We start from the raw sequence: 12,262 nt of genomic DNA on the forward strand, positions 1-12,262 counted from the left end.
AGGTCCCAAGCACTGGAAGAGAACAAATGTAATCCTATTTTCAAGGAAAGAAAGAGGGAAGATCTGGGGAATTACTGGCCAAACAGCCTTACCTCAATCACTGGGAAGGTGATGAAGAAACTAATCCTGGAAATCATTCCATATGCACGTGGGACAAACTGCTGATTGGGAGCAGTCAGCATGGATTTATGAAGGGGAAATCATGCTTAACCTATCCGATTGTCCTCTACAATGAAGTACTAGATTGGCAGATGAGGGCAGAGCTGTGTACGTTATCTACCTCAGCTTTAGTAAGCCTTCTGACATCATTTCCCATAACACTGTCATGGACAAGCCAATGGTTACAGGTTACATAAAGCTCACAGTGAGGTGGACCTAAAACTGGCTGAATGGATGGGCCTAGAGGGTTGTGATCAGCAGCTCAAAGTCCACCTACAGTCAACTCATTAGAGGAATACTCCAGCAATCCACACTGGGTCCAATTCTGTTTAGCATCTTCATCAGTGACCTATATGATAGGACAGAGTGCAACTTCACCACGTGTGCAGATGATAAAAAAACTGGGAGGTCTCGTTAATATGCCAAATGATTGTGCTGCCATTCTGATAGATCTCAACAGGCCAGAGAACTGGGTTGGGAGGAATCTTGAAGTTCAACAAAGGGAAGTGTAAAAGAAATCTGCCAGCTGGGAAGGAATAACCCTAGGCATCAGTACACAGTGGGGACTGACTGGCTGCATGGGGAAGAATGTTATGAGCAGGTTGAGGGAAGCAATCCTTCTCTACTCAACACCGAGTCCACATCTGCAGTATTGTGTACATTCCTGGGCTCTCCAATATAAGAATGGTACAGACATACTGGGGCAAGTACACAAAGGGCCACTAAGATGTTTAAGGAACTGGAACATCTGTCACATAAGGAGAGGCAGAGAGAGACAGAATTGCTTAGCCTGGGGGGAAGAGATGTCTCAGAGAGCGAGTAGTTAGTAGTAGTGGCCAGTGGCAGGAAAACAGGCAATGGTCACAAATTAAAAACATAAAATTCCACCTAAACACACACACAAATACTTTGTTTTGCTGAAGGGTAGTCAAACACTAGCACAGGTTGTTGCAAGTGGTTGTGAGGCTCTCATCGTTGCAGATATTCAAAAGCTGGCTGAACACAGTCCTGGGAAACTTGCACTAGCTGGCCCTATGTTGGACTAGATGATCTCCAAAAGTTCCTTTCAACTGTAACTATTCTATGATTTCATTACAAGCTGCACTACAATGGTACTCATTTCACAGCAGCAGATAACTCTCATGTGGAAAGTCTGTTGCACTCTATCAGGGCAAAACATGCTATACAAACAGGGCTGATTTATTTATTTAGTTACTTAGTTTACAAAATATTTTCTAATGTTATTTCAAGAAGACAAAAAAATAATTTGAAGACTGTTCCCAAAATGATGCAAAGTTAGGGGCTCCCTACTTTTAAAAACGGGGCAGATACCTGTTAAAAGACCTTCCCCTACCCTCTTTTAAATATAGCCAGCAACTAGGTTTTAAGTTATCCATACCTGCAAAACTACAACTTACATCAAGAAAATCCTATCATTTTTACCTACTTGCTCAGAATTTAACACAGTAATAGCAAGGGAAAAAAAAAAAGAAAAGGAACAAAAATATCTTTAAAAATTGGATTCTACTTCTCACTGGTCTTGTAAGCTCTGAAACATTTCCATTTCAAACTTTAAAGTCATTCATTCTTTGCTCTTGGATAGCACCTTTTTCTAAGTGGTGACAGTTTTTGTTTCTTCTTCCATTCCATGTCTTCACTATGCTACTCCTGTCTCAAATGATCTCATCTTGTCCTTCCTCTTGCACTTCAGTTAACAAGAACAACTGTCTTTCATACTCTTTTCCTGTAGTTTGGCTTGCTTCCTCATTTCTCCTGTAACTTTCTAGCTGGAATCTCCTATTTGTTGGTTACCGCTCAACACTGAGAAATAAAAATACTAAATAATGAAAAATACTACTCCATAACTCTTTTAGTCTGTAGAAGAGGAGGCTCAGGAGAGACCTTATTGCTCTCTACAGCTACCTGAAATGAAGTTTGAGGAGCCTCTTCGCACACGTATCTGATAGGACAAGAGGGAACAGCCCCAGGTTGCACCAGGGGAGGTTCAGGTTGGAAAGTAGTAGAAATTTCTTCTCAGAGATTGGTTAGGCATGGGAACAGGTTGCCCAGGGAGGTGGTGGTGTCACCATCCCTGGGGGTGTTTAAGGAATGGTTGGATGTTGTACTGGTGGACGTGGTTTAGTGGGTGATTTTATCTGTAGGAGGACAGTTGGACTAGATCTTGGAGTTCTTTTCCAACCTTAATGACACTATGATTCTATGACTCTTAATACTGAAACAACATGGTTTCCAGTTAATACATCTTCCTTTCTCATTACTGCTACTCACAAAGCCTGATTAGGAGACTAGTGTCCCTTGTCTAGTTAATAAGGGATAAGGGTAGAAGCTTAGCTACACACAGTTGCCATGAAATCCCTTCTGAATAGATACACTTGCCTCAGCTGAGCAGACAATTACTTTCACAAGGCAAAGTCAGCCTTTGTAAATGCTCCCCTTTGCTACTCCTGCCCACTGCCATAACAAAACTTGTAGTACTTTTGGCTACGTTTTGATGGTAAACGTTGGCATTTCATAATTGGATTTCTAAGCAATAATAATGCAAATGTTTTGACATCTGGTATATGTGTAGTCCTATTAACTTCAGAGGAATTACTAATGCATGAAAAATTAGGCACGGAGATGATCAGAATGAAAATGCTCTGTTGAAAAGAAGAAGTCTGCGTACATGTTCTGGATTTTTTTAAATGCTCTGAATGTCTGTATTAATTACGTTAGTATATAATTATGTAATCAACAATAATTTTCTTAGGCCCTTGCTTTTTTCTTTTTTTTTTTTCCCTGCAAGCATTGCAATCTTTGTGCATCAGCTTACCTTTGCACCCTTTTTGCACAGCAGTGAAACTATATTCATGTGACCTGCAGCTGCTGCATAACTAAGCGGAGTCATTCCATTTTCTGATGTTCCATCAATAGCAGCTCCAAATTCTAGTAGAAGAGTGACCACTTCTTCATGTCCAAGGTGTGACTGAACACACAGCACTGGAGCATTATTTAGTACTTCAGTCCTATAATTCACGTTTGCTCCTGCCAAAATCAGCAGCCGACTCACCTAAAATTTAATTTAAACAAAACAATTTTTACCTCAGATTTGGCTTGAATTGTTAAATGACTTTGAAGTCTTCATTCAGATCCTTATATGTTACTCCTTAATTTTCCTGCAGATTTTATTGCCAGACATTGGCATTACCACATACATGGCAACAACAAAAAATTATAAATCATTTGCTAACAAATTAATTATTGTACCACTTAACTATGTATTCTTAATATAAGATCTACCTATCCCCTGAAACTCACCACACTGTCACCACAAATTCATCCATTGTAACAGTATTATTTTTGAAGCTTTTATTTGAGTTACTATGCAAATTTATGTAACCGACCTCATTTATGTAAATCAAATTGCATAAAAAATATTTCAAAAAATATTGGGAGTGCATGCACATGTGTACACAAGCAAATTTTCAATCAAAACACCTACCAGTTGGCTAAAATTGCAACTTGTAAGCTTGGCTTTCCCTATCCACGATCCAAGCATTCAAATAATAAAGCAAAACTCTAGCATTTTACATCTTTTTACTCTCACAGTACTTCCCCATACAAGAAAATGTGTCTGAACTCTGCCCAGAAAATTAGGTGGTACCTTTGACATCCTGAAAATGCATCCACATGCTTACTTACGTAACAGAACATGGCTACACCAAAATCAAGGTGAAATCCTTTCCATCAAAACTATTAAGGAAAAACGAACAACAACTTCAAAAACTACATGCAGACTCATTATAAAGGAGTTCTTTTACAGATACATGGTGTTTTTGTTTTCTTCTTATCTGTTACATTAATTTCAACATTAACAGAGTTACTGCAACAGTGGCAGATGGAGCAGTGATTATACATGAATGCTTATTTTCTTACCTTCACATTGGGTGTATAAATGTTCCTCAAAGAAGCAAGGGCTGCAGAAAGTCCGTCAGTACTATAACCAATCCACAAGGCTTGAAGTTGACTGGAAGAAATTCCAGTCCTTTTACTGAGACCCTAGCAGAAATGATATAACAGAAAATCTATTTATAGTATTACAAATACTATTTATACCTATATCTCATCAGTATAAAGAGAACTAACATATATTTGTTAACCCTGGTAACAATCTCAAGTATTTTGTATAAGATTCTAACAAATTATTAAAGCAACTCAGATGAGAATCTCTAAGACACATCAATTCATTAAGATCATGAAAGCTATTAAGCTATCAGCTTTACCTTAAATATGTGAGCTTTAAGTATATGATGACCAAGTTCCATAGTTTGTTGGCGGTTTAACTTTCCCTCTTGTCGAGAAAACATGAAAGCCAGCAGAGCATGTCCATTCCTAGTAAAAAGAATGGGATGGAAAAAGAACTGTGTTTTAAGTACACTTTCAGTAAATATTCTAACATGCACACCTTGATTTTCTTTATCAGACTACTGAAACATCCATATAACTTGCTTTAAATAATTAGATGTTAAAATATCAGGAAAGGCAAATTTTCTAATGGCTATCCAAACCTTCACCAGTGTAGAAAGCAACTTTGTTAAGTACAGCTAGTTCACTTATTCAAATTGAATAGCAACCTGATTTTAAACAACTGATCATTAAAAAAACCTCTATCAAATCATGACACTTCACTGAAGCCTGCAAGACTGGTAGTTTGCAGATGGCATTCTCAAAACCAAATGATATCACAGCCATCTTGACTGTTGCAGCTTTCCAAGTAACATACAACATCTGGAAATATCTGTAACGGTTGTAATTTATCAAAAGATAGGAGCTGCTTCTGTTTTGTTTGTTTGTTTGTTGTTTTAGTCATCATGTCTATATGAAATTATTTTCACAAAGATTTAACAGAGAAAAAACGGAGATTTCACATTTGAAATATACTCTTATTACTTCTCTATTGTCACCTAACATAAAACCTATTGTCAGATTTGATGCAGCTTTGGACACTGACTTGCATACTGCTCCCCCTTTTGTACATGTTTCATCTTACAGTCACAAACTGCAGGTATCTCAGATAAAATCCTATTTTTTTTAGAAGTGAAAAACTCGAATCCTTTCAAAATTTGATATAAATTGTGTATTTAGTTATTCTACATCTACAGTAGTTGGTGTTCTAGCAAAGTGTGGAAATGGCATAACCCTGAGGTATGCCACATACCATACATTAATCTGATCACATACTATAATAGGACAATTGACCATATGCTAACTCAGAAATTGTTTTGCTGATGAAGCTGGGGCAGGGCTTCTCATATCATCTTCACACATTTCTGAACATAATTTTTCATAAAGGGCAGCTTTAAGTAAAACTTGGAAACAAGTCTTTCTGTTAAGAGCATGCGTTGTACATCACGTATTCAGCTGGCCCAGAGTGCACCTAGCAATGTCACAAGAAAGCATGGGCCAGTCTGTAAACCTGATAATTCTGCCTACTGAAATGTTTTTTGTTAAACCCACTCTCCAAATCACAGAGAAGTCTTGGGTCTGTAATAATTTTATAAGTCAGTGTCAATTTTTCTTTTGTAGAAACAAAAAAATATGGAAATTGAGCCCAAATGCTGCTTTTCTTTCTGTTCCTGCACTCTGAATAGACATGGTGTTGCTGCACATAATAGTCAACTATTTTACTATATTAATAACAACATAATACTCTCAATTCTCAATGAATATAGCGAAGTCAAATGCAAATTCTGCAAAGTCAATTATTTTTGTTACAATACTGTTTCTGGTCAAGTTTACTTTGATCGTTCCTGGTAACTTCTGGCAACTGCTCAAGTTTACTTTCAAATATGCAAAAGTTTTCATTTGGAAAATGTTAGCCGTGCTTTTGTTTTACCATTACTCTCTCCTCTCACCAATTGTTGAAAACAATTATGTAAAACATAACTGCAGTTATTTGAATATGAATTACTGCAAGCTTCATTTACCTTGGCTCACACAAGAAGTCAGTATTATCACCATCTGCTCTCCAAACAAGCCATTCCCTGAAGGAAGGATGGCAGAACATACGTGTTTTGTCACGTCTTTTTATCAGAAAACATGAAAGGGCCTCCATCCTCTGGCTGAAGTCTTCCCATTGTTGTTCACCATTTATTTGGCCTGCATTAATAGCTTGGAAAATCTGGTCATCTGTCATGGGATGTAGGGATGCCAGTGCCACATTTAATATTGGGAGGGCTCGCTCAAAAGCAGAGTTTGTCATGAACTTCATGTTACACTGAAGTAAGTACAGTTCTGATAGAGACACTGGAACTACCTTGTAGCTTGCACTTTTGATTACTAAATGACCTTTTTGGAAAAGATCCAAAGTCAGTTTCAAGTAGAGATAAGATCCCAGGCTTCTCATGATCAGGTGGTTACTCACTTTCCCAATAATAGCTGCATCAGCTTTTCCATTTAAAGATATGTTGTTTATAATTTCCTGACTGCTATTAATTCTGTACTGAATGTAAGCATTCAAGTCATCATGAATTTCTTTGTTGTCTGGAAAACTGTCCAGGGATATTGTGAAAAAGGGAAGTGAACTTGCTACTTCCTGAAGAGGGGGAAGAAAGAAAAAACACACAAGCATTATAACATTCCAGCACTGAACACTCAGTAATGCGTCTTTCCTATAGCTGTCTTCTGTAGTGAGCATTAGGCAGATTAAAAACAAGCTTGCTATCTCTACTCTGGTTTTGCAAATACTGTTCACTGATAATAGTATAACAGCATTTCTGCATAGGAAGTTCTCAAACACAAGATCACTATGTGCTTCTAATTATTATTGTTATTATTAAATCTTTCACTCATTCATTTGTTCATTTATCTCTTGAAGACCAAGGAAACATACTCTGATTTCACCACTACTTGTATTACAAATTCTACTAACATACTCAAGAAAGTGAATCAAAACAAAGGATACTCCTGATATCATAAAGAAACATGCAACAACATAGAAGGAAAAAGAAAACACCAAAGACTTGACTTTGAATTCCTTTAAAACCAGTATGTATCATAATAATGCAGCTACACATATATAAAAGATCACTTCGTCTTTGAAAATAAGAAAAAAATTAAAAGGTGTTCTTACCTTCAAGTTAGTTCTTACAGTCACAATGAGCTTCAGCCATGGAGGAAACTTACAAATTATATTTGTGATAAATGATGAAATTGTGTCACCATAATCAGGTTTATGAAATTCAGCATCATTTAGACCATCTACCAAAATTATGTAATCATCGTCAGGAATTTTCTGCTCTGAAATATGAAAATTAAAAAAAAAAAGTGATTATAAGTTCTCCTATTATTTGGCATATTTTTATTCCCAAATTTTAAACATCAAGGATCCTATGATTTTATGAACAAGGTATTTTTAGTCACAGCAATACATTTTATTGCATTTAGACATTATTTTAGAAACTGAACATTTAAACAACTGAAAAACAGTATTATTATCACTTAAACCAGCCCACCCTTTATACATGTACTTAATGATACTGGTCAGATAATTAAAACAAAAAAAACTTTGGTTGTGATGTTGTAACTATAATACAACATTGACGCAGAGTGCTAAGAAATGGAAGCAATCACTTACAATACAGTGTTTTTAACTGTGATTATGGATCTATTTTACAACTGCTTTAAAAAGAATAAGAGATTAAATGAGGCTGTTAGCATGTAACAGGGATGATGCATGGATATGGGACAAATGTATATGCATACTGTTTAGGCTATTAATTGACACCACTTTTAATTATTAACCATTTACTTAACATTTACACTTTACTGGATTTACCATACAAAGAAAAGCATGCAATTTACAAAAATCTTGAAAGCATTGGTTTGTACTTTTAAATTTGAGAAGAAAAGCTGTAACAGCTTGATAAACTAACGTTGCTCATTTTGAGCACTGGTTAATGATCAAAATCCTGGGGTAAATGTAAGATTCACTGATGCATTTCACAGGTATTTGTTAACAGACAAAAAAAAAAAATCAAGAACTGCAGAGCAATTTTCATAGAAATGAATGAACTCAGTTCAGAGACAGAAAAATCTCCTCCTTCAGCCTACTATATATAAAGTAAATCCTCAGCTGGCATATAGACTCTGAAGCTATCTATTTTCAGGGGATGTTTTTCAAATTTTTTTTTCTTAAATACAAAATCATGTTGTCACATGCTTTCTTGGAAAACTGTCATATCATATTTCAATTTTAAAAGCAAGTAAAAAACTCATCCAATTTGCAGATGTTTAGGCACAGAAAATTACTAAGCAAAAAAGAAAAGTGACTAAAGTCAACAGCATCTGAAAAGAAAATCTTTTAATACAAGATATAGCAGCCTTAGCTTCAAGCTACAAAGTTATCCTTGAGTTTTCTGGCAAAAAGTAAAGTTTCCATAATTTTTAACGTTTCATAGAATTTTACTTTAAAATGCAAAAGAACTGTTTAAAAACTATTATTGTTATAAACAATTACCACAGTTAAGGAGTCCCTTCTCCACGAACGTTCTGCTTTACTTATTTTTCTTTTGGCATTAAAATAGACGTTTCTAAGTTTTTCCCCACCCCCCAATATTTATGAAATTTAGATTCAGTTTCTAAGTCACTTCTTGTTTGATTTACCTTTCCTGAGGTTTGAAAGTGGTTCCAACACTCCCCTATTAAAAGCTGCTGCTGGATCTTGGACACAAGATCTCAGGCTAAGCATGCTTTGTAGATGAGGCTCTTTTATAAGAAGATCTCTGTATGCTGTTAATTGGTTGGAACGGCAAAGTAAGGCTGCAATACTGTGCACAAATTCTGGGACAAGACAGGTATATGTGTTGTCAGCTTGACAATAGTGATAAGCAACGACCTGGAGAAAAAAGAAAAAACAAAAGGCTTACCCATTTAATACTTAAGATGGAACTTGTTAGTCCAATTACAATAAAGGTTTACCAAATTTCTCTTTCAGCTATAGAGTATTTTTCAGTGTTAGAATAACTATCTAATTCCATAATGTTTGTCAGATGGCTTATGCCAAGAGGTGTAAAGGCACAGGAAGTTAGATGGTGGAATAGATTTTGATACTGTAGGTCATGCAAAAAGGAAAAGAAATCAAAATGTCAGATTCTGGCAGGAAAATATAGTCATTTGAGTTCATCCCGCTTGAATACAGGGGGATGAATATCTAATCTCTAAGAAACTAGAGTAGTAGAGGCAAAAAAAAATAATAATTTGAGTATCTACTTAGCAAGCTATTAGCTAAAACTAAACAGAATTGTGCCACATTAAAGACCCCAGGACTATCTTGAACGTTATTAGACAAAAGCAAATGGCAAACAGCTAATGAAGACATCCTCATAGAGGCAAAAGGACAACTGGCTTCATTGTGATTAATGCAAAGTATGTACTACTTAATAATAAAACATAATATAGATTGTATTCCTTTGAAAAATAAAATAACAAGAAAAACATTCTGTTTACAGCAGACAGCCAAAGTCTAGCAGCACCCTTTAGCAGTCAACCTTTAATGCAGAAACATACAATAGAATATCCCGAGTTGGAAGGGACCCACTAGGATCATTGAGCGCAACTCCTAGGACCACACAGGACGACCCAAAAATCAGACCCCATGTCTGAGAGTGTTGTCCAAATGCTGCCTAAACTCTAGCAGGCTTGATGCCGTGACTGCTGCCCTGGGGAGTATGTTCCAGTGCCTGCCTACCCTCTTAGTGCAGAACCTTTTCTTAACACCCAGCCTGAGCCTCCCCTGAAAACTCTATTCTGTTCTCGAGTCCTGTCGCTGGCCCCAGAGAGCAGAGGTCAGTGCCTGCCCCCTGCCCTTCCCTCCGCTCCCCTTGGGAGGAGGCTGTAGGCCGCCATGAGGCCTTCCCTCAGTCTCCTCCTCTCTGGACTGAGAGAACCAAGGGACTTCAACTGCTCCTTTTGCATCTTGTCCTCCAGACCCTTCACCACCTTCATAACCCTTCCTTGGACACTAATTGTTTTTTGCCCAAAACTGGCACTCAAAACTGCACACAATGCCCAGAGTAAGGCTGCACCAGGCAGAGTAGGGTGTGATGGTGTCTTCCCCCCCCGACCAGATAGCAGTACTGTGCCAAAGGCGCACCAGGGCACGGTCAACTCCCTTTGCCACCAGGACACACTGCTGACTGCTGTTCAACTTGCCGTTGACCAAAACCCCCAGAACTGAGAGCCAGCAATGTGCCCTTGCAGCCAGGAAAGACTATGGTAGCCTAGGGGGCACCAGGAAGAGCACTGTCTGTAGGAAAGAAAATAATTGCACTTCAGTGCTTTTCATAAAATAGTTTCCAAAAAAAAGTTGTATCATGGAATATACACAGTCCAAACATTTTGGACTAAACCGGCTAAAGTTGCGCCAGGGGTGTTTTAGATTGGATATTAGGAAGAACATTACTGAGAGGGTTGTGAGGCATTGGAATGGGCTGCCCAGAGAAGTGGTGGAGTCACCATCCCTGGGGGGTCTTTAAAAGACATTTAGATGTCGAACTTAGTGATATGGTTTAGTGGAGGACTTGTTAGTGTTAGGTCAGAGGTTGGACTCGATGATCTTGAGGTCTCTTCCAACCTAGACAATTCTGTGATTCTGTGATTTTATTGTCTTTTTCTTTCAGAATTTTGCCTGTGGAAAGCATAGTGAGCAACTACTTGAAGAGAACACATGGCCTCTTTTTCAAGTTAAGGATCCCAACCTTCTCATACACATAGAACAGTCTGGAAGTTTTTAATTGAATTTAATTCTATTAATTTAATTAAATTATGCAATTAATAACAAAAAAAGGTAGATAGCTGGTTTCACCAGCCATGAAACTTGCACGTCTTTTTTAAGTGTCCAATATTATCACCTGTTCTCCCATCACTGACTATTTGACATATTCAGAAGGCTTTGCAAATCAGACTGTCTCCACCCAGGCTATATGTTTTCTAATATGCTGAAAGAAAAAATCCATTAGTAAGGGAAAACTCACCTTTGAAGCAAGGCGCCTCACAGAATCACCTGTTTGATTTTGGTATTCAGGACTACTAGGACAGTTCAGAGTCTTCATTGTGTATGTACCACTTGTTGGAGGAGTAGACAGAGGTAACTGACTTAAGGGAATCTCCTGACAGGAGTCACCACCTATTTTTGAAAGGCAACAAATGCAAACAAGAACAAATTTGCTGAAAATAGACTGTTTTATATGAAAGCATTACAGAATCTCTTTATCGCTAGTAGAAAAAACACCTGTTCTTGTGTTCTTAAGAGGTGGTAGGTACTTCAAAAGTGACCAGCATTAATGGATCCTAATGGCTTCTAAAGCAGATTCCCAGGGGAGCTTACTAATTAGTAAGCAGATTGAATTCTGCTCTCATACTGCCAATACTTTGGGGTATGCACTGCATGATAGAAGGAAGAGATTCTACGTTGTCTCCATTTTTCCTTGCTTTTTGATGGGCTAAGTCCATGGTAGGTAACATTATGTGGAAGGTATGTGTAAAAACATTTGTGGAGGAGTTGGTGAAGTCCTAGGAACTTAAGTCAGAAAAGCAAACATACTGACTCATTATCAGTACAATAACCCAAACAGTTATTCAGAGAAGGGACTTACTTTGGGGGGATGAGTTAGGACTATTTGAAGCTATTTGCCTCATGCGACCTCCATGGCAGCTAAGTGCCACCAGCCGTGAAATAACAGCAGTTTTCCCAAATCCCACATTTCCAGTAATGACTGCTCCCTGGTTCTCTGCTGGATCTGTATTCTTCATTTTTTCCTCAATTGCTTGAAACAGCCATTCTCTTCCAACAAACACCGAGTCTGTTGTTATGCTTGGCACTTCAAACAACAGTGGCTTCAGCAAAATATCTTGAGGCTTATAGGGAACGAAACGTGCTGAGAAGAGGTGGCAGAGAGAAAAGTTTATTAGAAACTAGTTCTGCAATAGAACACCACTTCTTCAGAAGACAATTTTGTTAAGTGACTTGTTGATCATGTTCATAATCAGACTTTTTAGAGGTCGACCATGAAAATAATAAAAGCTGGTCTGCTCAGTTTCGGTC

General features: G+C 37.6%; 1 protein-coding gene across 19 annotated transcripts in view; it reads right to left on the minus strand.

The window, feature by feature from the left end:
* TANC1 (tetratricopeptide repeat, ankyrin repeat and coiled-coil containing 1) overlaps positions 1 to 12,262 on the minus strand; it is a 114,478-nt gene that overhangs the window by 18,135 nt on the left and 84,081 nt on the right. For all 19 annotated transcript variants that reach the window (XM_027458198.3, XM_072040998.1, XM_027458197.3 and 16 more), the window contains 8 exons: positions 11,814 to 12,095; positions 11,193 to 11,344; positions 8,824 to 9,055; positions 7,292 to 7,458; positions 6,147 to 6,754; positions 4,443 to 4,551; positions 4,096 to 4,218; positions 2,993 to 3,229 (listed from right to left, as the gene is read on the minus strand). In XM_027458198.3, coding sequence (XP_027313999.3) covers positions 2,993 to 3,229; positions 4,096 to 4,218; positions 4,443 to 4,551; positions 6,147 to 6,754; positions 7,292 to 7,458; positions 8,824 to 9,055; positions 11,193 to 11,344; positions 11,814 to 12,095 — 1,910 coding nt within the window. The remainder of the gene's footprint in view (positions 1 to 2,992; positions 3,230 to 4,095; positions 4,219 to 4,442; positions 4,552 to 6,146; positions 6,755 to 7,291; positions 7,459 to 8,823; positions 9,056 to 11,192; positions 11,345 to 11,813; positions 12,096 to 12,262) is intronic.

This window comes from Anas platyrhynchos, chromosome 7 (genome assembly GCF_047663525.1).
Source record: "Anas platyrhynchos isolate ZD024472 breed Pekin duck chromosome 7, IASCAAS_PekinDuck_T2T, whole genome shotgun sequence".
In the NCBI taxonomy this organism is placed as follows: domain Eukaryota; kingdom Metazoa; phylum Chordata; class Aves; order Anseriformes; family Anatidae; genus Anas; species Anas platyrhynchos.